We start from the raw sequence: 26788 nt of genomic DNA, 5'->3' as shown, positions 1-26788 counted from the left end.
CAGTGGTTGAAACCCTACACCGTGCATTATGAGCTGAATGAATGGGTAGTGAAAAAGAGGGAAAAAAAAAAAGCACAAGCCTCTTCGTGTTTATAGTACACAGTCTATAAGAGCAATGGGGGAGGGGATCTCTCCATGGGGTCCATGCCAGCAGGGTCCTGGGAATGGGCAAGTTTATAGTTCTGCTACAGGCTAGATGAGGAGAAGCTTGTTTTCTGGCTGAGGTTCAGAAATCGATTTCCGCCCTACAGGGATTGAAGACCACCCCTCTGTCTCACCTTCTCTCCCACCACCCCTTGGCTCTTCCAGCTTACAGGGAGAACAAATGCAGCATGCCTACGAAGCTTGTCTAACAGCTAATCTGATCCATACTCACATCTACACAAAGATCCCAGCCAGCTACAGTATAAGGGGGTGTTCAAGGGTTCTGTTCACACAACGCACCCTGCATGAGGTTCACATCCCAGCCATGGCTATCCCTCTTCACACTGTGAGAGATGTTCTTGGAATGTGGTGGAATTAACTGCTTCTCAAGGCTTAGTGAGAAGATGATCGCTCAACCCTGACTCCCCCCCCCGTACAATTACATTTTTGCTGGCACCAATCACCAAACCAGCCCTGCAACACCTAAAACTCAGACAACAAGATTCTTTCTTGAAGAGCAACCCCTGAAGTTATTCAAGTTACATAACATGACATTATAAAATAAGGGCACAACTTAGTTGACTGACAAGCCAAACCACATCATTATGCACATGTACCAAACACTAGCTAAGGTCGACCTGTAGAAATGAGAAAGTAAGAAATGTAGATTTTCTATCACAGTAATTATGAAAGCAACCTTTATTTGTCTTAAAACCTAACTTGACAAAAAACTGGCTGCTTTTTTTGTATTGTTTTCAAAAAGGATAATTGATGGCATCAGTTATGAAACAGGAATGGAGCTATAATTTGCATTTATTGTGCAAGCTAGGTTTTTCAGTTCATGCTGTAAATGAAAAGTTTGTCAAAGTTATAACTACCACAGAGTTTTAAGGGCTATAACCAATATCACTTCTGAGAGGTTTGAAAATCAGATTGAAATACCAAACACTGAGAACGCAGTGGAAATGCTTGTTTATAATAACCTTAAAGGAGATATGCAGAACCTTTATTTTTAAACACATTTCTGAGTGGATAGTATCTCCATCCTTGATTCTTGTATGCTGCATAAATGGGAATTGTATATATATTACACACACACACACACACACACACACACACACACACACACACACACACACACACACACACACAGAGAGAGAGAGAGAGAGCACTAAAATCAACTCCGAAGTTGGCATTTGAGCTGAGCCAACCAGCCCTGAGCACGTGACGTCACAGCAGGAACCGGTTTTAAGGCCGAGGCCTTTGACAGCTATAGACCAAAGTCATATTCAATACAAATTTGTGGTGAAAGTAAGAAATACCGTTATCGACTTGCTCAACTAAGACTGATTTGACTTCATTGACTGTGGGTTGACTCATTAAAACAGGTGTTATAACTTATGCAACACACATGTACATGCATGCATTTTCACTGATAAAACATAAAAGGCTAATTAAATAAATCAGATGAACTGAGATGATTACATTCTGAAGCAAATTAAATAATCTTATACCGGCAACTTAAACACACAATCCAAGTTACGTGTATTAATCTAAATGCAGGTAAACAACGAGTGTTGTTTTTGTTGTTTTGTATCCAAATGAGAGTCAGAGCTTAAGTGTCTGTTCTCGCTTCTTGAAGGCCAATCTTGTGACTGATTGTTTTGAAACAATCTGACTCAGTTCTTCGTTCAGTTCTCCGTTCATTCGCTTCTTCCACGTAAGGACAAGAGATTGCTGCTGAAGCAAGCATATCCAGCAGAGAAATCAGACAGCTGGTCCACTCATTCTCCATACCGAGTACTCCGCCATTACTGCTCGGCTCAGGCAATTACTAAAACCCGAAACAGGACGTCACCTGTTTTAGCAACAACCGTGGGGAGGTCACTGCCCGAGCGATACGTCCCATCCCGGGTTTTAGCAACAACCCTCGGCTCACACTCCGGGAGAACTGGTGCAACTGAACTTACCGCACTTTCCTTTTCTTGTAGTTTTCTTTTCCTTTAATTGTTGGTACTGCACCCTCTTTCAATACAGGCTTATAGCCAACGCTCCTCAACAGATCAGAGGTCTCATACAAGTCATCAGTAAAATGTGCAGAGCAGAGGAGAGACCACTTCATAGGTGCCCAATGTGCCCGTGAACTTCTTGCAAAACACGTCCAAATCTTTGCAGTTTGAACATTCTTGGGCCATGAATGCAGCATAAATTCACCTTCTGTTGTCTTGCCGCACCGGCCAGCAACACATCTAACGTGGCATGGTGATAAATTAGCTCAAAATGGAGGATCGGAGTTGCAGTCAGCTCTGTGTTTTAGTATAACGGAAGTGGCGATGAGACCGATAGACTTCCTGCTGTGACGTCACAGATGTCAAGGTCATTCACTCAGACCGCTACCTATATGAATCATTTTATTTGTAAAAATTACTATATTAGATTTATTGTTAACGCTTAAAACTATTCCTATGCCATTCTTGAGGTCTCAAGGCATTTATAAACAAAAAGTGAGGCCATGGTTCTGCGTATCTCATTTAAGGTCACTATCGATATTTCTGTGTTAGCTTGTATTTACTAAATCAATGAATAAAACAAATGAACTCCACATGAGAGCAGCCTGATGTAAAATTAAAAGCATCATGGTTGAGATTTGTTGCATGTCCAGCGTCATTTCTATAAAACTGACATGCACTAGTTGTTTAAGGGTTTTTTGTTTTGTTTTTTTAATAAAATGGAGTGGTACTAAAAGTTTAGAAATGTTTTATCTATTTTTTTCTGTCCACCTGCTCCTGTATGCAGGAGAGAAGGGGGGAAAAAAAAAGCCTATTCTTAAAGGAACAGTCCACCATACTTCCATAATGAAATATGCTCTTATCTGAATTGAGACGAGCTGCTCCGTACCTGTCCGAGCTTTGCGCGACCTCCCAGTCAGTCAGACGCAGTCAGACGCGCTGTCACTCCTGTTAGCAATGTAGCTAGGCTCAGTATGGCCAATGGTATTTTTTGGGGCTGTAGTTAGATGTGACCAAACTCTTTCACGTTTTTCCTGTTTACATAGGTTTATATGACCAGTGATATGAAACAAGTTCAGTTACACAAATTGAAACATGGTGATTTTCTATGCTATGGAAAGTCCGCACTATAATGACAGGCGTACTAACACCTTCTGCGCGCTTCGGCAGCGCATTGATATCTGAGCTCCGTATCAATGCGCTGCCGAAGCGCGCAGAAGGTGTTAGTACGCCTGTCATAGTGCGGACTTTCCATAGCATAGAAAATCCCTACGTTTCAATTTGTGTAACTGAACTTGTTTCATATCACTGGTCATATAAACCTATGTAAACAGGAAAAACGTGGAAGAGTTTGGTCGCATCTAACTACAGCCCCAAAAAATACCATTGGCCATACTGAGCCTAGCTACATTGCTAACAGGAGTGACAGCGCGTCTGACTGTGTCTGACTGACTGGGAGGTCGCGCAAAGCTCGGACAGGTACGGAGCAGCTCGTCTCAATTCAGATAAGAGCATATTTCATTATGGAAGTACGGTGGACTGTTCCTTTAAAGCGTTTCTGTGATGGGGTTTTCTCCATCTGGCTGTGTAGCCGTGACAGGAATATACACCAACGAGGGTTGGTAATGTAATTTATGAGGGATTTGACTGGCTGGATTCAATGTGAATAGGATTATTGTCCAGACTTGTAAAACCTATGACCTTTGCTCATTTATACTGAATTATAATCGTTCATCTTGTTGGTAATCACCTTCCCATGTAAAACTAATCCAAAACATTCATATCAAATAAGACTTAAATGTGGATAAGCAAAGTACAAAAGTGAACCAAATGTTCTATAATGTTGCAGTAGGAATTCAATTTACTAGAGCGCTGGACCTTTCTTCCAGATACAACACCGTTGCACAACTCACTGAACAAAGGAAATACGTTTTATTCTTCATCTCATCGTCATCACAGCTCCTGCTCATAATTAATGGACAGCAGTGGGAACGTTCCAGCTAAAGTAATCCACACACATTCCTTTTATTACATAAAAGCCCATGTTGTGAAGACAGAGTGCTGTACTGTTTCTAAATAAATCACCGGCAGGAAAAAGAGAGTGAACGTAATGCAAAGCACATGAACTTCAAGCTAATTGCACTCGTATAACTAATAAGAACCATTTGTCCTCATAAAGAGTGCCTTGAATTTTAGCAGCAGTTTCACACACTAAAAATACTTGCTCTTATTTTGCCTGGCACCATCTACAATATATCAAAGAGTCTTTTAGACCAAAATGTATAGCGTCATTAAAAGTATATCCGACATTTAAAAGCACAAGTAACATTTTAATCTTTCATGTATGATTTTTGAACATTGTAATCAAAGATTAAGAGACATCGACAGACAGAGAGAGAGAGAGAGAGAGAGAGAGAGAGAGAGAGAGAGAGGATTAAATAAACCACATTATATGCAAATGGACTTCATCTTCATCAAGCAAGTCAAATATAATTACAAGGGTATAATTACAAATATAATTACACTTTTTAAAAGTACGAGTTTTCGAAAGCAACAAAAGGCAGGGAACTAATTCAAATTCGCAAATAATTGTCCAAGTTTTTTTAACATTTGGTTAAAATTTAAAAAAAAAAAAAAGCTAATTATTTACAGTGACAAACGGTCCATAAAATCTTGACAGTACAAAATAAATCTCAGCCAACTGCATCTCCATTACCGACTGAATATATTCTGTATCGCCGAGAGCAAAACTGTTAAATCAAAGCTTCTCAATAGTGATGAATCATTCAAAGAGTCTCATTACTAAATACCACAAAAATGGCTACATCACATTTCATTCTGATGGCGATGTTCTCAAAAAGCTAAAGCTAACATTTATTACAGAACCATAATTTGTAACCTGTTAGTCATTCAAAACCACCACTGAAGCATGACCTGATATAATCCTCACAAAATCTGGGCAATAGAGTCCTAAATGGTGCAACAGGAACAAGTGGTGCAAGGGAGCAAAATTAACCATGCTCTCTTGGTGGGAGGGAAGGCATGTGTTCTCTCCCCTGTCAAACACACTAGCCAATAGTGTGGTTTGCTGGTATCATGAGTGTCGGAGAGGTCATGTATAGCTTTCCTCCAGGTGTGTTACACTACCATGTGATGCAGCAAGAGCAGCAGTTTGAACTGATGCAGTTAGCTGGCTTCATGCGTCTTGGAGGATGCACAGGTTAGCCTACACCCTACCCGGTTGGCAGCTGTCAAAAAAGTCAATTTTTCGTTTGCACGTGACGTCATAGCTAATTATGCATGAGGCTTTGAACTGGAAGTGGGCCATGTTGGAGAATATACACAAACTTACGCAGCGCACATTTCCTATAGAAGATATGCTCGAGAGGTTGTTACGTTCAAGAGTTCCTTTTGTTTTTCCACTATGCCACTTTGTGCTGTAATTGGATGCAGGCACAACTCTATTCCAGACAAGGGGACTTGAGTTCTTTAGAATTCCAGCAATTATAAATAATAAAGGAGAAAAAAAAAAAAAAAGTTGTCCACCAACCGTAGACATCATTGACTGTCCAACATAAACCGGGCTGATCTAAGTGATGAGAAAGCAAAAAAAAAAAACAAAACACACGAGTCTGCAGTGAACATTTTATCAAAGGTAAGTGCTACGAACTAGTTATTAATGAAAAATCACAAGAAATATTTGATCGTTTAATAGCCTGGTCATGCAGAAAGTCGCTGCGGTCAAATGTAACAAAGCCGTGATCAGACAATCAAAGGCTTCTATTGCCGCTTTTCCACTACAAACGCGGCTGAGCCGTGCCGTGCTGAGTCGAGCTGAGTGGGGCTGTTGGAGTTGCATTTCAACTACAACCGCGCTGAACCGTGCTGGCTGGAAGTGGGTGGACACATTGGGTGGAGTTAGCGAAAGTGGGTGGACGTCACGTGATGTCGTTAAGCAGCGCAAACAGTGACATCAGTGACAGTGGCGGAACAAGTCAGAGCCGGGCCGGGGGCGGGGCAAATGACCGGGCCCTTTATTAAAGCTTATCATAACATCATTTTAGGCTACAAAATGTCCGCAACTGCGGTGTTTACCAATTTCAACACTACCGGGTGCAACTATGTTATTTAGTACATCAAGTCCTTCAAACGAACATGTAACTCAGAAACAAAAAACATTAGGATACTGTACATGGCTCATAATAAAACATCAATAGCCTATACTGCGCACATTATTTGAAGGGCATACGAATGAGCGCTCAGAGGTTGCAACGGTGACAGGAAGAGTCAGAAATAAAAGGAGGGCGGTGCAAACCTCACTGAATGCACTGTGTTTACCAATTTCAACACTACGGGGTGCAACTATGTTATTTTGTACATTAAGTCCTTCAAACGAACATGTAACTCAAACAAAAAAAACATTAGGCGACATGCTGTACATGGCTCATAATAAAACATCAATAGCCTACTGCGCGCATTATTTGAAGGGCATACGACGACGAACTCGTCCACGATGCTCTGTATGTCACTGATTCAGTGACCTTTTAAGCGGTAGTCTCACGACCCGGATAGTAAACAATAAACATGGAGTCGTTAGTGTTGCTGGTCTTGGTGCTGTGGCTTGTTGTCACCGACAACGCCAACAGATACTGGCAAGAGCGTATAGATGAGGCGAGGCGCATAAGGCTTCAGAAATTCTCGTAATTCGTAATTATTATTCTTCCGGGTTTGCGGTGTTTACAGATCCCAGCGCGCTCGCGGGGCGTGTGTGGGCATGTGAGGACACTCCTCCTCACCAATCAGTGCACAGGGGAGTGTCTGCTCACGCCCCCAACCTCACTCGGCACGGCTTGGCTCGCTTCAGCCCCACTCCAAAACCGTGCGAGTTTTAGGGGCTAAGCAGGGCTGAAACGAGCTGAGTCGTGCCGGTTTTTGGTAGTCGAAATGCGAGCCGTGTCGGGCTGAAGTGAGCTGAAGCGAGCTGAAGTGAGCTGAAAAAGGGTAGTGGAAAAGGGCCAAAAGATTACTGCATTTAAAAAAAAAAAAAAAAGCTGTATATAATTTTTGGCTTTTATTTTGCCTTTTCTTTCCATTAGGGAAACCAGCTGATCTCTACAATTTTACAGATCCAGACTGGACTCCAACGCAAAATATAGGCCACAACAAAATCAAAGATGGTATGAAAGCAGGAGCTTGAAATGCTTGGCTTACAGAGCATAAAAAAACCCCACACAAAATTATTGAAGAATCTTCCCAAACAATCACGGTGTCAATCGAACAAGATTCATGTCAATCCACTACCTCAAATACTGCAGCCTCCTTGCCTGGTGAGTGCTCTTATAACTAAATGTTATATAGTGTTAGATGCCTCTCTTTTGAAGCAGTCAAAATTGTTTTTAAAATAGATTTGAGAAATGACTTCTAGCTTCTAAATGTACAGTGGTGCTTGAAAGTTTGTGAACCCTTTAGAATTTTCTATATTTCTGCATAAATATGACCTAAAACATCATCAGATTTTCACACAAGTCCTAAAAGTAGATAAAGAGAACCCAGTTAAACAAATGAGACAAAAATATTATACTTGGTCATTTATTTATTGAGGAAAATGATCCAATATTACATATCTGTGGGTGGCAAAAGTATGTGAACCTTTGCTTACAGTATCTGGTGTGACCCCCTTGTGCAGCAATAACTGCAACTAAACGTTTCCGGTAACTGTTGATCAGTCCTGCACACCGGCTTGGAGGAATTTTAGCCCATTCCTCCGTACAGAACAGCTTCAACTCTGGGATGTTGGTGGGTTTCCTCACATGAACTGCTCGCTTCAGGTCCTTCCACAACATTTCGATTGGATTAAGGTCGGGACTTTGACTTGGCCATTCCAAAACATTAACTTTATTCTTCTTTAACCATTCTTTGGTAGAACGACTTGTGTGCTTAGGGTCGTTGTCTTGCTGCATGACCCACCTTCTCTTGAGATTCAGTTCATGGACAGATGTCCTGACATTTTCCTTTAGAATTCGCTGGTATAATTCAGAATTCATTGTTCCATCGATGATGGCAAGCCGTCCTAGCCCAGATGCAGCAAAACAGGCCCAAACCATGATACTACCACCAACATGTTTCACAGATGGGATAAGGTTCTTATGCTGGAATGCAGTGTTTTCCCTTCTCCAAACATAACACTTCTCATTTAAACCAAAAAGTTCTATTTTGGTCTCATCCGTCCACAAAACATTTTTCCAGTAGCCTTCTGGCTTGTCCACGTGATCTTTAGCAAACTGCAGACGAGCAGCAATGTTCTTTTTGGAGAGCAGTGGCTTTCTCCTTGCAACCCTGCTATGCACACCATTGTTGTTCAGTGTTCTCCTGATGGTGGACTCATGAACATTAACCAATGTGAGAGAGGCCTTCAGTTGCTTAGAAGTTACCCTGGGGTCCTTTGTGACCTCGCCGACTATTACACGCCTTGCTCTTGGAGTGATCTTCGTTGGTCGACCACTCCTGGGGAGGGTAACAATGGTCTTGAATTTCCTCCATTTGTACACTCTGACTGTGGATTGGTAGAGTCCAAACTCTTTAGAGATGGTTTTGTAACCTTTTCCAGCCTGACGAGCATCAACAACGCTTTTTCTGAGCTCTTCAGAAATCTCCTTTGTTCGTGCCATGGTACACTTCCACAAACATGTATTGTGAAGATCAGACTTTGATAGATCCCTGTTCTTTAAATAAAATAGGGTGCCCACTCACACCTGATTGTCATCCCATTGATTGAAAACACCTGACTCGAATTTCACCTTCAAATTAACTGCTAATCCTAGAGGTTCACATACTTTTGCCACTCACAGATATGTAATATTGGATCATTTTCCTCAATAAATAAATGAACAAGTATAATATTTTTGTCTCATTTGTTTAACTGGGTTCTCTTTATCTACTTTTAGGACTTGTGTGAAAATCTGATGATGCTTTAGGTCACATTTATGCAGAAATATAGAAAATTCTAAAGCGCTCACAAACTTTCGAGCACCACTGTAACTCCTCTTTACCTTCCAGTCTGTACTCTTACCATTGTATTTGTATATTGTATATCCTCCAACATGATGGCGGTCAATGACGCAAGAAGTTTTGGTCACGTGGTTGCAAATGAATACAGTCTCTTGAGTCAGTTTTCACCCTTTTCCTACATCCAGATGTGTTTATAATGCCTGCATCCCACATCATCTCCTGCAAACACTTAAAGCTTTTGGTGGATCCATACCCACAACAGTAGGCATCTCATAGGAGTCATGATGTCTGCTTGCTCTACATGGTCATATAATCGCTAAAGAACATGTGGTCATTTTACAGGAATGGAGCACCCCATGGTGCAAACACTCTGCCTTTAAAATATTCCCCATTCCATGATTATAAAACCCCCATACACACTGCCAAAGTCAAAAGCAGTTTAAACAAAACCAGAATGAATTCCTTTGCCTGCCCAAGCAGCCGATCTAAACATCCCTGCAACGTTGGGAAAACTTCTGGAACATACAGCATTTTGTTACATTTTTAATTTGTCTCCAAACATGACTACTTTCGTGTGCCTCTTGGTTCAGTTCTTAGACTAATTAAATTTGTACATGGTGTAGCTTGAGTAGATAAAAGATGCACCCATCTGTTAAAGAAAATTATAGGCTACATGTTCTATGCATATAGTTCCTCTCTGCCCAGAACAGGAATTGGCTAAACTTCTTTACTGGTGTCAGCCCAAAACCAAAATGGATTACAGCTGTAGCAGGAAGACATTTAGCAGAGGATGATAAGTTGTTAATGTTTCCCTTAATAAAGCCTTAGTCATCTGGCACAGGGCCTTGTAAAAGGAATGGTAACTGCATATAACGGCAACCTCAGAAATGTACAATTAATATGTCTATACTTGGCTTCAGGAAATATCTTTTTTTTTTTTTTTTTTAATTAGGACCATGTGAAAGCTGCAAAATGCATCCATGACTATAAACCTCAAAAAATCGAAAGTATCAGAACAATATTCCAACAGAAATATTAATGATAACCAAGTTTACGTGTTGCAGGCACAAATACTGCCTTGGTGTCCAACCTTCACTCATGTTCAACAACAGAATCTGATCATTATCTTCTGTTATAACAAACTGTGTAAACAACGTTCAGAGAAGCATGACTTAGTAAAAGGCTGCATTCCAGGTTAGCAATCACTTCATAAAATGGAAAAGAAAAAAAAAAAAAAAAAAGAGTAAGCCTGAGATAAAGGCACCTCAGTCCCTTGTATTTCATCACTGAGTAAAAGCATCTCACATAAGAGAGATTTAAAGCACCGCCATGGCTGTCACTGGGGCACTTAATTAAGCTGGTGATCAAACAGATCAAGATGTCAGCTGCTTCTGTCCATTTTTATCTCATCCCGAGCCAAATTCAGGCTCTGTTGAGCATTTTAATAATAAAGACATGATTTGACATGGAGCCTGTAGTGTTTGTTGAAAAGGAAAAGTGATGGGATTTCAGCAGAAAAAGGAATTTTTACTGTTTATTCTGTTCAAGATCGAGGTGGATCAAGAGCCTACATGCAGCCTACTCTGGGAACACATCCATCGCAGGGCATCAAGGACACACACATTCACAGCCAGGGGCAGTTTAGAATAGACAATTCACTTACCAGAAGGATTTTGGGAGGTGAAAGGAAAGTGGAGAAGCAGGAGGAAGCCCACACTGACACAGGAACAGGCGGTGAAACTCCACACACACACAACTACTATGCCACCTAGGAGTTCTCAGCTGTGTTGAAAATACTTTTTTTTTTAAAATCATATCATGGACATTTTACACTTTAACTAGAAAAGCACTCGGAGAGCGTAGACCTCCGTCAAGAATCCTTTAAAAAAAATCCGGGATCCAGACGGTGATCCGGATCACCGCCAAAATTTAATGGATTGTTACTTGTGCCCAGTCACACCTCTGGAAAAAATTTCAGAGCAATCCGTTCATAACTTTTTCCGTAATGTTGCTAACAGACAAACCAACAAACAAACCAACGCTACCGAAAACATAACCTCCTTGGCGGAGGTAATAACACTAAATACATTTACATGCATCTAATAATGCAATCATTAGCTGATTTTGGCAGTTATCAGATAATCAGATTTAGGTCATAAAAATAATTTTCCCCGACACCCAATTATTTTTGTTTAGTGGACCAAAAGCTACTGAATTCGAATCACAGACTTCCAATTTTATTAGTTTTTTTTTAATAGAACAATTAATGAATTTAGGGTCACGCGGCCCTAAATTCTCTGCTATTTTTTCCTGCTTCACCATGACCCAATTCAAGATACTATGTCATGCATCACATGGCGGGCTTTCCCCGTTTGCGCAAGGCATTGTGGGATACAAATTCGAAACAGGAGAGAAAAATGAAGGAGGAGTGCGCGAATGAAACATGAAAGACCGACTACAGTAATGGAAAGTGAGAAGAAAAGACGTTATGTTGCAAAGGAAAGGAAATGCAGAACTAAACTAATAAATATCGGCGGTCAGCGAGCACCTCGGTGTGATCAGCTGTTCGTTTAGCGACAGAATGATGGAACGGTCAGTGCACGGTCAAAGTAAACCTGTAGATAGCAGTAATGCAACACTAGATGCCAGCTGCTGTAAAATCCAAAAGAAGGTAAACCTTCAGACTTCCTCTGTCTACGCGAAGCGAGTGATTTCATGCACATTATTTCCTAGGGAATCCCCTCAAATTAAATAACTTCCCAGCCACAGAATGGCCTGTTTTTTTTTGGGGGGGGGGGGGGGGGGGGGTTTGAGATATTACAGAAATAAATATATATCACAATGACCAAATTTCAGAGGGAACCAAACTTCACTGATTTTATGAAATCGAAAGGCCATATATATTATACACACACACACACACTTTTTTGAGAAATTCATTCAAGATGCCTGGATAACCAGATTTCATTTCATTTTCTAACACCTGTGCATGGACACAAGTATGATATCCAACTGGCAAATACTCCAAACTAGAGACCTGTGCAGGTCTGAGCTCAGCCTTTGTCTGATTTGGAGAGAGAAGCTATAGTACATAAAATAGAAAAAAATAGCCTGCTCAGAAATACATCGATGCCAGGATTTGAACCAACGTTGCAAAATCTGCTCGTTTCCTGGACAGTGCTCTATACCGCTCAGCCATGTAGGATTACATTACAAATTATGTAACACGGCACTTACATAGTAAGGACGCAATGGCGCCACACCACGACCGTGGAATCTGTACCTGAGGCTGGCACGCCAATTACATTCTTAAACATGCTTAAACTTGGTTAAACATACACATACAGACAGGTGTCTCGATAGGCTGAGCCAATAAATATTTACCAGTAATGTGGTTAGCTTTCAGACGCAACTATGACTTTTTTTATCATTCAAATTACTTTATGCATCATCATATCAATTTACCAATACAAACTGCTCTTACTGAGCACCAGAATTTTTCCTCATGTATAAACAATAACGGCCACAAAAACTGAATTTAATCATCTTGAGTAAGTGCTTTATCCTTGTCAGAGTTGCTGTGGATCTGGAGCCTATCCCGGGAACTGGGCTTGAGGTGGGAGCACACACTGAATGGGACACCTGTCCAATGTAGGATGCACGCATGCACACACTCACCAAACAGCTGCTTCCTCCATCAGTATGACCACTATTAACCAAAGCACATGCCCTTCGCTCTCTCAGTGCATCACTGTTCAAAATATAATCAGGGAATGACAGGTGGCAACAGCCAGACAGCAGAGAGCACAAGCCATCTTCTTAATCATGCTGACCTCTCTACGCCGAGTATGCATGGAATTATGGATAAGGCTCAAGGTAAATTTTTTCAGGTTTATTGCAGTGTGCAAAAGGTTGTGTGTCCAATTCCAGGTTATAACAAAACGAAATAGATCTTGATTAACAAAAGTCAAATAGTCCACACTAAAATTTGTCCACCTTCAGTAATGCTGCATTCAACTTTCAAGTCTGAAGTTTCAACTTCTGAGGGAAGCCATGGCCTAATAGTCAGAGAAGCAGCTTTGGGATATGAGCAAACGGTTGGAGGTTTGATTCCCTAGACCAGCAGGAATGGCTGAAGTGCCCTTGAGCAAGACACCTAACCCCCAACTGCTCCAGATATGTTGCACGTCACTCTGGATAACAGCGTCTGCTAAATGCCTGTAATGTAATATAAAGTCGCAACTTGGACTTGCGCCGTTCTCAACCTCTGTACGCGTGAGCTACAAAGAATGGGGGGGAAAAAAAACATGGACTCCACTATGTCAGGCTTTTATTAACAAAAATCAAGTTAATTAAATATGATGAGTGATGTAGACTTCCCTCCTCAAAACAGTGAACTGTGTAGTCAGTGTTAGAGTTAACAAGCAAAAATGTCTGGGTGTTGATGGATTATAAAATCAGACATTATGTGCAGTATAACTCATTTAAAAATAAAGAAGGTATTTGGGACTCAACACCTCTCTTTGTAACTGGGTGCTGGACTTTCTTACAGGGAGGCCACAGAACGTTCAGGTCGGCAGGAACACCTCCAGGACCATCATGCTGAGCGCAGGGGGCCCACAAGGGTGTGTGCTCAGCCCGCTGCTCTTCACCCTGCTGACCCATGACTGTGTACCAATCTACAGCACCAACCACATCAAGTTTGCGGATGACAACTGTGGTGGGCCTCATCACTAACAACGATGAAGCCAACTACAGGAATGAGGTGAGCCAACTGGTCCAGTGGAGTCAAGACAACAATCTCTTCCTGAACATGGGGAAGACCAAAGAGATTGTGGTCGACTTCAGAAGAGGTCACTCACAGCATCCCCCTCTGACCATCGACGGTGCTGCAGTGGAGAAGGTGAGCAGCACCAAATTCCTAGGGGTGCACATCGCTGAGGACCCCTCCTGGTCCAACACCACTGCATCGCTGGCCAAGAAGGCTCAAACTTGCCTCTACTTCCTCTGCAAACTGAGGAGTGCATGAGTCCCACCCCTCATCATGTGCTCTTTCTACAGGGGCACCATTGAGTGTCCTCACTGGCTGCATCACTGTGTGGTACAGAAGCTGCAGTGCCTCCTGCCAGAAGACTCTGCAATGCATAGTGAACACGGCCAGCAAGATCATTGGTACCCCTCAGCCCTCCCTTACGGACATCCATCACTCCTGTCTCACCCGCAGAGCCATCAGCATCGCTGGTGAAACCTCCCTCCCTTCACACTCACTCTTCAGCCTCCTGCCCACAGGGAAAAGGTACCGGAGCCTCCGGGCCCGCTCCACAAGATTACTGAATAGCTTCATCCACCAGGCTGTCAGGATGCTGAACTCTATCCACTACCTACTCCCTGCCCCTGGTCTGTAACACATTCATTCACACAAGAAACTCATCTGTTTGCACATCACACTACAATCATTTGCATTACTGCTGTATCTGCTGCTATTGCTCATTTGCACTACTGCTCATATACACCTCATAAGCTGCTCTTCTAGCACCTTCTCCATTACAGATATTGAACTGCATTTGCACTACTGCTATTTTGTACATTGATTTTATGCCGCTTTTCCACTACCAACGCGGCTGGGTCGGGCTGAGCCGTGCCGTGCTGAGTCGGGCTGAGTCGAGCTGAGCGGGGCTGTTGGAGTTGCATTTCGATTACAACCGCGCTGAACCGTGCTAGCTGGAAGTGGGTGGATACATTGGGTGGAGTTAGCGAAAGTGGGTGGACGTTACGTGATGTCGTTAAGCAGCGCAAACAGTGACATCAGTGATCTTTTAAGCGGTAGTCTCACGACCCGAATAGTAAACAATAAACATGGAGGACATGGAGTCGTTAGTGTTGCTGGTCTTGGTGCTGTGGCTTGTTGTCACCGACAACGCCAACAGATACTGGCAAGAGCGTATAGATGAGGCGAGGCGCATAAGGCTTCATAATTCTCGTAATTCGTAATTATTCTTCTTCCGGGTTTACGGTGTTTACAGATCCCAGCGTGCTCGCGGGGCGTGTGTGGGCATGTGAGGACACTCCTCCTCACCAATCAGTGCACAGGGGAGTGTCTCCTCACGCCCCCAGCCTCACTCGGCACGGTTTGGCTCGCTTCAGCCCCACTCCAAAACGGTGCGAGTTTTAGGGGCTAAGCAGAGCTGAAGCGAGCTGAGTCGTGCTGTTTTTTGGTAGTCGAAACGCGAGCCGTGTCGGGCTGAAGTGAGCTGAAGCGAGCTGAAGTGAGCTGAAAAAGGGTAGTGGAAAAGGGCCATTAGAGTGTATTTTTACCTGTATTACCTATATTTATAAATATTGTTTTTCTTAATATCAATATTCTTTATCTGTTTTTACAAGTAAGGTGAGAGAAATGGCATTTCGATTCTCCTATATGTCCTGGATAATATAGTGAATTGACAAAAAAAAAAATCTTTGAATCTTGAATCAACCTTCCCAACTTTCCAAGTAGGAATTCCAAGTTGAGGTTTCCAATCAAAGGTCAGAAATACTGAAGTACAGGTTTTAGTCAAACATTATCCTGGCAGTGGATCCGGAGCCTATCCCAGGAACACTTGGTGTGAGGTGGAAACATGACCTGGATGGTACTCTAGTCCTTCACAGGGCATCACACAAACACACCTTTAGCATAGCCAATCTGCCAACTTGCATGTTTTTGGGAGGAAACCTGAGAAATTGGAGGATATTCAAGCAGACACAGGGGAATCATGCAAAACTCCACAAAGACAGTAATCTGAGCTCAGGACCTGAAGCTGGAAGGAAGCAACCTACCTCCTGCACCACCATGTCACCCACTGGATGCCAAGATATTAACAATTAAAAAAAAAATCTAAATATAATAACCTTATACCCTGTTCAGCAACCCACAGGACGGACCTATAATGCTTCTTAGAGTTTAATATGGTTTGTCACAAAATGATTCTTATTTACTGCCCACTGACTGCTTCAAACAAAGCATGTGAACCATTTAAAAAAAAAAAATCATTGTGTATTCAAACTTATTTTTTTTCTCCATTGGAAGAGGCTGCAACTCGACATTCTGAAGCTTGTGGCCAGAGAAGTAAACATTAGATAAACACTCTGAATGTAGTGGCTGGGCTGGAGTTTTGCCCTGATAACTGCCTCCAATGTCTTTTTGGATTTATTTTTCAGTTAATTTTGCCTCATGCTTTGGACTGCTGTCTTGTTTCATCTTTCATCTTCCTGCAATTTTCCTTTTTCCACCCAGACTCCAGAGGGTTATACACTTCTTAGCTTTCTGAGAAAAAGACCTGTGAGCACTGACTTCAGTTACTCTGCTAAGAGAAAAAATTAAAAACATTTTGGGGAATAAACCATTATGACATTTAAGCAAACGCAGTGGACTACAAATCATACTGTATTGGTTCCTGAAAACGATTCTCTGAGACAGTGTTTATATGGATTTTGAGTTCTACGAGCCACTGTTTACAACACTATGGTAGAGGATGACAATTCCAAACACCACGAAAAGGTTCCAAACGACAAACTCAAAAGTATTATTTGAGGAAACTCTCGGCCTGCTTTTAAATGACATGGGCTTTTCAAGGACTCAATATTAAGTGCTTTGTAATTCTATCCTGGGAAGCTCTTTTGGGAACTTTTGAACCAGAACCCTTTCCAGCACTAAAAGGCACCACAAAATTTATGGTATAACCTTTGAAGACACTGAACTATGGACTTAGCTGTGTGACAAAATTACTAGTGTGATTTACTACTACTGAATAATTAATACATACATAACATACATACATAACATACATAATCTCTTTATCGCTCAGTAGACTGCTTTTCACAAGAAGTCCGGAAAAGAATTGTAACTCAGTTACTTCTTCCAATATTTGATTATGCGGATGTTGTCTATGGCAACACCTCTGAAACACATCTTCGCCCTCTTAATGTATTATATAACAGTCTCTGTAGATTTGTACTTAGATGTCCGTATAGGACACATCACTGTGTGATGTATGAAACTTTGGACTGGCCAGCTCCTAAGATCAGAAGGCAGCTCCATTGGTCAACCCTAATTTTCAAATGTATTCACTTAAAGGCTCCTCCTTAAGGCCAATTTATGCTGACAACCCAGTCCTCGCAGATAGCGTCGCAGACAGTGTCTGCGTAGCCCCCCCACCTTCGCAGACGCTCTGCGCGCACCTCCCAAAAATTGTGACCACCGCAGAAGCCTCACAGACAGCGCCGCAGACAGCGTCGCAGACAAGAGGGCTCTGACTGGTCCACTCTACATCCGCTGTACACGTACTTCCGCTTCCCTACTTTCCCGGTTTGGTTTGTTTTCACGACCGGCATTTTTAAAAACACGAGCGAAGATGGAGCAGTATGAAGCTCCATCCACACGACAACGGCAACGAGATGTTATTTAAAAATATATCGTGTCCAAATGGGCAACGATCAGTAAAATATCAGGTCCATATGGCAACGCAACGCTTGCTGAAAACGATGCAATACACATGCCACACCACTAGGGGCGCTGTAAGACGGTCCCTTCGGAGACACCAGAACAATAGAAGAAGGACGCATGCGCATAAACTATTATGCGCGAGACTTCATATTAGCCACAAAGTCAGGAAAATCTGTTTGTAAAATTACATTATAATGACCAAATACAATGAAAAGTATTTTTCCAGTCTCACCTGTGAAAGGTAATCCCATGTGATCTCGTTTGGACGGCAAACCTGTTGGTACAGTTAAACGCAACTAATCTTTATTCTCCGCTTTGACCTATCCAATATGGCGGCGAGGATGACGTATGATTCTGCGCGGAAGGCGGCGTCTTTAATGGTCCGGAATAAATTGAATGCTACACGTTGATGGATTAATTTGTTGTTTCTCACCTGTGAAAGGTAATCCCATGTGATCTCGTTTGGACGGTAAACCTGTTGGTACAGTTAAACGCAGCACATGAATCTTTATTCTCCGCTTTGACCTATCCAATATGGCGGCGAGGATGACGTATGATTCTACGCGGAAGGCGGCGTCTTTAATGGTCCGGAATAAATTGAATGCTACACGTTGTTGGATTAATTTGCTCTTCTACGCCCTTTTTGAGGAATGTATTGTAGGACTTAAACCCACATCTGAAGAGGTGAGATCACTCCTTTTTTTCCCTATTTTTGCTGGCGGGATTGACTCTGTCCTAAGGGCAGAGTCTCTCCCTCTCTCTGACTTTGCACCATTACACAATAAATATTCACAGTGAAAATATTTTGTAAGCGCGTTTCATGAACCAAGTTATAGGATTTGTTGACAACTCGCATCGAGTTCGTTACACTTCTACCCGGCGTGAAGCACTCAGTCATGTGGTTGTGACGTCATCGTAAACAAATCCGTTCTACTCATCCAGACGACTTCACAATGGCAACGTTGCCAGATCTTTCCACTCTGGAACCCGTTCTCAAAAAGATTGCGTTTTGGGCACCCAAAACGCCGGTGCCGTGTGGACGCCAGGCCTAAACGATAAGCAGTTGTATCGGAGTCACCTGAATCTGTTGCCGTGTGGACAGGGCCCAAGTTTAAAGCACCATCAGACTGGAACAGCCTTCCTTCAACACTCAGGTCCATTTCTTCCCTTCACGTTTTTAGATTATCTCTAATTACTCATTTTCAAACATCTTGCTCTGGTTTCTGAATGTTTTTTGTTTGCTTGTTTGTTTTTTCTCTCTTTTTTGGATTAGTTGTACTGATACCGTATATAAATGACATTACTGTAGTATGCTGGGTGGGGGTAGTGGGGTAGTTTAGAGAGCAACGTTGGCAAGTGTGTGAGTGTGTTTATGTGTATATGTCTATATGTCTATTGTGTATATGTTTAGTGTGTGTATTTAAGTTTTTTTTTTCTTTTTGTATTATTAGGACCCCCTTGAAAATGAGATGCCACATCTCAAGGGGTTATCCTCAAAATAAATAAATAAATAATATACACATATATAAATAATGTATAAATTATACATATATACACATATATATAAAATTTATTTATTCTATCCACATTCACTGGATATGAGCAATCGTGCGCTCTGATTGGCTACTCTACTACTAGGCTATCAGCTCATATACCATGAGTAGAGAAAAACAAAATGGCGAAGCGTGTTGCTGAACCAACCAAGGATGAAATAAAAACTCTTCTCGAAAACAAAACCCCCCAAAATACAATAATAATAATAATAATAATCGCAACAAAATATGGAATTCAAGGATTTGATGGTAAGAACGTGCCTTTTATTTTTCAAGAATTATAATAGTATTTTTCACAAGTTGCTCCTGTCATTTCACCGGTTTGTTTACATTCTTCACCTTTAAGCATTAAAATTTGTTGAATTTTTTTTTAGACTGGTTCAAAAGCTCAAAGAAGTTTGAAAATTACACAACTGAAATGTCCAAAGAAGAATTAAATAAACGTGTAAAGCTATTCTATACCTCGGCACGACAGCAAGACGAAACTTTCTACAAAAAATAATAAAAAAAAAACACTAAAAAGTAAATTAGTGCAGCCATCGATAGGTTTTTAGGAAGTCCGCCTAAGCAGAAATGATTTTGTTGTACGCTTTGTATAAAGTTTTTGTTTATTGAATTTGCTAAAAATAAAAATGCTTTGTTTCTCAAATGTGGATGTGGATAGAATAAAACAATTATTCCATTCAATTTCATCGTACATGGCTTATAGCTGACTTGGTGCTATGCTCCTTGTCAGCTATCAGCTCGTGTATGACTCGATTTTGTGGAATAATTGCTCAGAAAAAAAAAAAAAGATAAATTATATAATCTCACACACCGTGACTTGCATAATTATTGACGACACCCCTTGAACTTTTCAACATTTTTAGTGTTACAAATACACAAAATAGCCCATAATATGGTGAACAAAATCAATGTAGCTTTCAAAATGATTTATAAATCCAAAAAAAAAAGATAAAAAATTGTGCCAAGAGATGATGTATAAGAAAGCAGAGAAAAATTATAAAAATGTATCCCATATTAGGGAATACGGTTCGAACATTTATTGTTTGAAAAATAGTCTGTCTTCACGAGTCACACCTTTATTCGACCATTGTAAGGAATTGGCTTTCCCAGACCTGCTCAAATTAGCACAACAAAGGAGTGTGACGCTCCCCTGGTGTTCGTAAACATCAACCAGGGCCTTCAAGTACGTGTGAAGTGCCGCTGCCCTATGTGCTTTTATCTTTCAGGCACCCATGCAAATGTTATACTATTTCCTCAGTGGGCCCTGGAGGAATACTTCAGCCATACACAACACACCGTTCTCTTATCCACCCCCACACACAAGGTCCTCCCTTCTCTACCTTACCTGGATCCCCTGGGATGTATTACGCAGGCAAAGCATTCAGTATTCAGCACTCATATGAAGGACATACTCAGTTTTCATGCCTACGGTCCTTTAAAACGCACCTATATCACTTCTGTGCTCTTATAGAGATCAGGGATAAAGTAATACACAACATCAGGAGCATCTTGGTTTCATGCAAAGTACATTTGGAGCTGTATGGAGTCTGGCATTGATCCTAGACTGGTTCCATTTGCTCGCCAAATTCATGAAAGAGCCTGTTGAATTCGCCAGCTTAGTCAAGCAATGTCAACATTCAAAATCCTGGTTAGGATGGAAGCCCAGAAATTCATCTCTCACTCACATTTAGGAATTTGACTATTCGAAGACCGTGCAAAGCACTATTAAAAATCAAAAATCAAGGAGCCGGAGAGAGATGCAGTTTCGCCACTTGTATGATATGTAATCATGCAAATGTATGCAATCCTCAACAGTTGTTTTACAACCTTTAATGCAATCACCCTTTTGTTTGGTGGACAACCATTTGGCACAAGAGTGCACTGGTAACTTTAATCCTCTCCATTGTTTATGCATTACAAGTCTGGTAAAGTAAAGATTCACCACCCATCACTGCTGCTTATGGAAAACCCTAATAATTATTACCCAGGACATGCCAAGGAATCACACAACAGACAAAACTAAATGCTTCAGTCTAACTAAATACAGTACCGTGCAAAAGTCTTAAGCACCCTGTTTTTAACAGAACCTTTGTTATAGGTTTTTATTTTATGATTTCTGCATTATGGAGTCAGGAAAAAAAAAAAACAAACGAGATTTTCAAGCAGTTATCCAGCACAAAATTACACAGAAAAATTTAGTAGGTCAGTAAAGAAAGCAGCGTATTACATAAGAGTTCACTTTTCAGACAAAAAAAAAAAAAAGAAAACATAATGAAGGCTGCTGAGTTTTGCTGCAAAAATAAGCAGCAAGTGGCTGGTTCTGCAAGATGCTCAGTAAAACCTACTATTGCATTTCCTTATCAAACTGCACTCATGGTACCTGAGATGACTTTTTTTTTTTTTTTAAACCAAAGGGTCCTAGCTCCAAATATGAACTCTGTTGTATTTATTCCTGTTTACTTCTCCTTATAGTATCTTTTTAAAAGCAGAAACAGTTCATTTCAATATTTCTGAATGCATTTTGACTCTACAGCATTTCTTCACATGTACCGAGACTTTTACACTCGACTGTATATCTCTATCCTAAAATGTCAACTGGACTATTACAGTAAAATGATTTTCAAGTCACAAGTCTGCAGTCAGGAATTATGTCTGCCAACGCAAAAAGCATGCTGAATAATGAATACATAGGGCACAAAAGCAGGATTTTTGGGAAGTGCAGAAATCAAGCCACTAACACAAGGAAATGTGAGAGTCTCCATGTTGGCTCGTTTAAAAAGTCTTTATTTTAATCAGATATCACACCAGGAGAGAAACACTTTTGTTTACTATCAGCTTCCATTGTGGCCTGCTTTAACGTTCACTAGTCATGTTTTCATCTTGCAAATTTATTCTAGTTTTTACTCTGGTGCTAGGTCCTTTTTGTTACCATAATAGTATTATTATTGTTAGTATTACTTTTTTTTGCATTATCATTAATAATAATAATATTAGTATTACCATTAATGTTATCAGTATTAATATTTATATTAATACTAATATAGTATTAATACTTTATTACTGTTTATATTTTGGGTATTTACTTAGTATGGTAACCATGGCGGGGTGGCACGGTAATGTAGTGGTTAGCACTGTCGCTTCACAGCAAGAAGGTCCTGGGTTCGAGCCCAGCAGCTGACGAGGGCCTTTCTGTGTGGAGTTTGCATGTTCTCGCCGTGTCTGCATGGGTTTCCTCCACATGCAGGTTAGGCTAATTGGTGGCTCTAAATTGACCGTAGGTGTGAATGTGATCGTAAATGATTGTCTCTATATGTGTCAGCCCTGGGATAACCTGGCGACTTGTCCAGGGTGTACCCCGCCTCTCACCCATAGTCAGCTGGGACCGGCTCCAGCTTGCCCGTGACCCTGTAGGACAGGATAAGCAGCTACAGATAACGGATGGTAACCATGGCTGTCTCTGATAAGTATCAGGGGCCACAATGGAAACAAGTGTTCACACTTTTTTGTGCAATCCTGGTTTTTACACCATGTTCATACTGTTTTTTGTATATACTGCATTTTAACCAAATAAATCAAAATCGTTTAGATCTAATCTCTAATATAGGATGTTTATGAATCAGTGTAACAGGTTTGGGTGATGAAATCAGAGTCTGATTTCACGCAGAAGTTCCTAAAAATGGGCGGCACGGTGGTGTAGTGGTTAACGCTGTCGCCTCACAGCAAGAAGGTCCGGGTTCGAGCCCCGTGGCCGGCGAGGGCCTTTCTGTGCAGAGTTTGCATGTTCTCCCCGTGTCCGCGTGGGTTTCCTCCGGGTGCTCCGGTTTCCCCCACAGTCCAAAGACATGCAGGTTAGGTTAACTGGTGACTCTAAATTGACCGTAGGTGTGAATGTGAGTGTGAATGGTGATCTGTGTCTATGTGTCAGCCCTGCGATGACCTGGCGACTTGTCCAGGGTGTACCCTGCCTTTCACCTGTAGTCAGCTGGGATAGGCTCCAGCTTGCCTGCGACCCTGTAGAACAGGATAAAGTGGCTACAGATAATGAGATGAGATCCTAAAAATAATCAACAGATCATGGAAAAAGCCCATGAGCAATAACCAAATAAAGTGAATATGCATATAAAGTGTTTTGCAACAAAGTACATCACTGGCAAAGCACATCATTTTCATACCTTGTGAAAGAAGTGTGATAATTGTGCACACAGCAGCAGCAGCAGTGTGTGTCCAGCTTCCCTGAAAGTGAGCTTTCTCCTTCATCCACCAAGTCATGTTTCAACTTGAACCCAGGCAGAAAAATCGAAACAACAACCCACCAACAGGTCGGTATCAGATGGGGTGAAAACTCCAGCTGCCTTTTGATCCACGTCTGTGTTTTTTATCCAGTGTGAACTGAAGCGAGTCAGAGGAGAGAAGTGGTTTAGTACAGAGGAATTACAGATCCGCAGGGGGGATGAGGCAGGAGTCCATGCTGCTTTCATTACTTACTACTTTCTTTCCTAGAATCTCGCTGGAGGTCTGGTGTGGACCTCTGACCCCTTCTGCTCTGCTCTCTCCAGATGAGTCCGGTTTGGAGGCACCACACGGCTTTAGTTCGTTCCGTATAAACGTCAGATCTCGAAAATACTCCGACTAATATACTTTATAATCAACTATAGTTCCATGTGATGAGTCGCGATGGCTCCTGCTGCCTGCGTCCTCCTGAAAAGCCCCGCCTTTATTGTTTAAGACCCGCCCACAAATGATTGCGTTTGGATACAAACTTCCGGCGTTGGAGTGAGTTAGGTTTTAGGGTCGAGTCCCGAACAGCTGCCTTTGGATCCTATAGTGCACTATATAGTGTGTAGAAGCTATTATGTCTCACACAAGGTAGTGAACCTGTGCAGGGAGAGAGGAGTTATTGGGGATGTAGAGGGCGGGGCTGCAGCAGGCAACAGCTGCATTGTAAGGAGCCCAGCGCTCCGAGCATTTTTAAAGATGTTGTGATTTCTTTCGAATCACCTGCAACCAGAAAAAGACAAAACCAGGACTAAGACATTGAGAAGACCAACTCTTTGAAATCAATCAATCTAAGCGTTAGTGTTTAGAGGTTATGCACTGCACTGTAGCGCCACCCTCAGGCTCAAAAGTGTCTGCAGCGCATCACACTGAGGAGATCTTTGGTTTCCTCTTCCAGAACACCAAAACTGATTCACATTCTACTACACTATCTCATCTCATCTCATTATCTCTAGCCGCTTTATCCTGTTCTACAGGGTCACAGGCAAGCTGGAGCCTATCCCAGCTGACTACGGGTGAAAGGCGGGGTACACCCTGGACAAGTCGCCAGGTCATCACAGGGCTGACACATAGACACAGACAACCATTCACACTCACATTCACACCTACGGTCAATTTAGAGTCACCAGTTAACCTAACCTGCATGTCTTTGGACTGTGGGGGAAACCGGAGCACCCGGAGGAAACCCACGCGGACACGGGGAGAACATGCAAACTCCGCACAGAAAGGCCCTCGCCGGCCACGGGGCTCGAACCCGGACCTTCTTGCTGTGAGGCGACAGCGCTAACCACTACACCACCGTGCCGCCCTCTACTACACTAAATTCCAGATTAATTCAAATTCTACCACATGCTGAGATAAATTCCAATTCAAGCGCACAAAGTTCCATCCTAATTCCCGTTCTAGGATACCAAATTCCAGAAAAATTCCAATTCTAGGACACCAAGGTCCAGATTAATTCCAATTCTAACACACAATATTCCAGACTAATTCCAATTCTAGCACACAACATTCCAGACTAATTCCAATTCTAGCACACAAAACTCAATCTTAATTCCAATTCTAGGACACCAAATTCCAGACACATTTCAATTCTAGGACATTACATTCCAAATTAATGCCAGTTCTACCACGCTAAATTCCATCCTAATTCCCATTCTTGGGTACCAAATTCCAGAAAAATTCCAATTCTAGGACACCAAGGTCTAGATTAATTCCAATTCTAGCACACAATATTCCAGACTAATTCCAATTCTAGCACACAAAATTCAATCTTAATTCCAATTCTAGGACACCAAATTCCAGCCAAAATTCCAATTCTAGGTCATTACATCACATCACATTATCTCTAGCCGCTTTATCCTTCTACAGGGTCGCAGGCAAGCTGGAGCCTATCCCAGCTAACTACGGGCGAAAGGCGGGGTACACCCTGGACAAGTCGCCAGGTCATCACAGGGCTGACACATAGACACAGACAACCATTCACACTCACATTCACACCTACGCTCAATTTAGAGTCACCAGTTAACCTAACCTGCATGTCTTTGGACTGTGGGGGAAACCGGAGCACCCGGAGGAAACCCACGCGGGGAGAACATGCAAACTCTGCACAGAAAGGCCCTCGCTGGCCCCGGGGCTCGAACCCAGGACCTTCTTGCTGTGAGGCGACAGCGCTAACCACTACACCACCGTGCCGCCCTAGGTCATTACATTCCAGATTAATTCCAGTTCTACCACACTAAATTCCAGACTAATTCCAATTCTAGCACACAAAATTTAATCTTAATTCCAATTCTAGGACACCAAATTTCAAACAAATTTACAATTCTAGGACACCAAGTTCCACACTACTTCTAATTCTAGGACATTAAATTCCAGATTAATTTCAGTTCTACCACACTAAATTCCATATTAATTCCAGTTCCACCACAAACAAACAAACAAACAAACAAACAAACAAGCAAACAAAAACATCCAGGCTAATTCCAATTCCAGCACAGAAGATTCCAGACTAATTCCAATTCTTGCACACAAAATTCCAGACTAATTCCAGTTCGAGGACACCAAGTTCCAGATTAACTCCAATTCTCGCACACAAAATTCCAGACTAATTCTAGTTTTTATACACACCAAATTCCAGACAATTTATAATTCTAGGACACCAAGTTCCAGACTACTTCTAATTCTAGGACATTAAGTTCCAGATTAATTCCAATTCAACCACAATAAATAAATAAATAAATAAATAATCCAGGCTTATTCCAATTCTAGCACATAAAATTCCATCCTAATTCCAATTCTAAGACACCAAATTCCAGAGAAATTCCAATTCTAGGATGGCAAATTTCAAATGCTTTCAATTCTGTGACATTAAATTCCAGACTAATTCTAATTCTAGCACAAAATATGCTTGGCTAATTCCAATTCTATGACACCAAATTCAAACCTAACTCCAGTTGTACCGAATTAAGTCATAGCCTAATGCAAATTCTAGGACACCAAATACCACAATAATCTTATTTGTAGAACACAAAATTCTAGGCTAATTCCAGTTCTAGTGTCTTCCAATAAAGCTGGTGTACTAAACCAAATATAATGCAGCTCTCCTGAACCTGAGTTTGAAGAGACTCAGATGAGCTTGATGGTAGAGCTGTAGGCTAGTTCATCGCTGTCAGTGGCCTCACACTCTTGTTTTTTCTTCTAAGTGGTGCGCTCAGGCAAAGTAATCTGTGCCAGACATTCATTCATATTGAGTAATAGCTTTCTCCTGATTAGAGTTGTGGTGGATCACGTGTCTATCACACCCTGGATGA

General features: G+C 41.6%; 1 protein-coding gene across 2 annotated transcripts in view; it reads right to left on the bottom strand.

Moving 5' to 3' along the window:
- ptk7a (protein tyrosine kinase 7a) overlaps positions 1-23905 on the bottom strand; it is a 96772-nt gene extending 72867 nt beyond the window's left edge. For both annotated transcript variants that reach the window (XM_060941497.1, XM_060941498.1), the window contains exons 1-2: positions 23685-23905; positions 23372-23588 (exon numbers count right to left, since the gene is read on the bottom strand). In XM_060941497.1, the coding sequence (XP_060797480.1) occupies positions 23372-23468 (97 nt within the window). In that variant the 5' untranslated portion in view covers positions 23469-23588; positions 23685-23905. The remainder of the gene's footprint in view (positions 1-23371; positions 23589-23684) is intronic.
- Between the last annotated feature and the right edge of the window lie 2883 nt (positions 23906-26788).

This window comes from Neoarius graeffei, chromosome 15, assembly GCF_027579695.1.
Source record: "Neoarius graeffei isolate fNeoGra1 chromosome 15, fNeoGra1.pri, whole genome shotgun sequence".
Classification (NCBI taxonomy): Eukaryota; Metazoa; Chordata; class Actinopteri; order Siluriformes; family Ariidae; genus Neoarius; species Neoarius graeffei.
The sequence above is the reverse complement of the archived record's forward strand: the minus strand, read 5'-3'. Positions and strand labels throughout refer to the sequence as shown.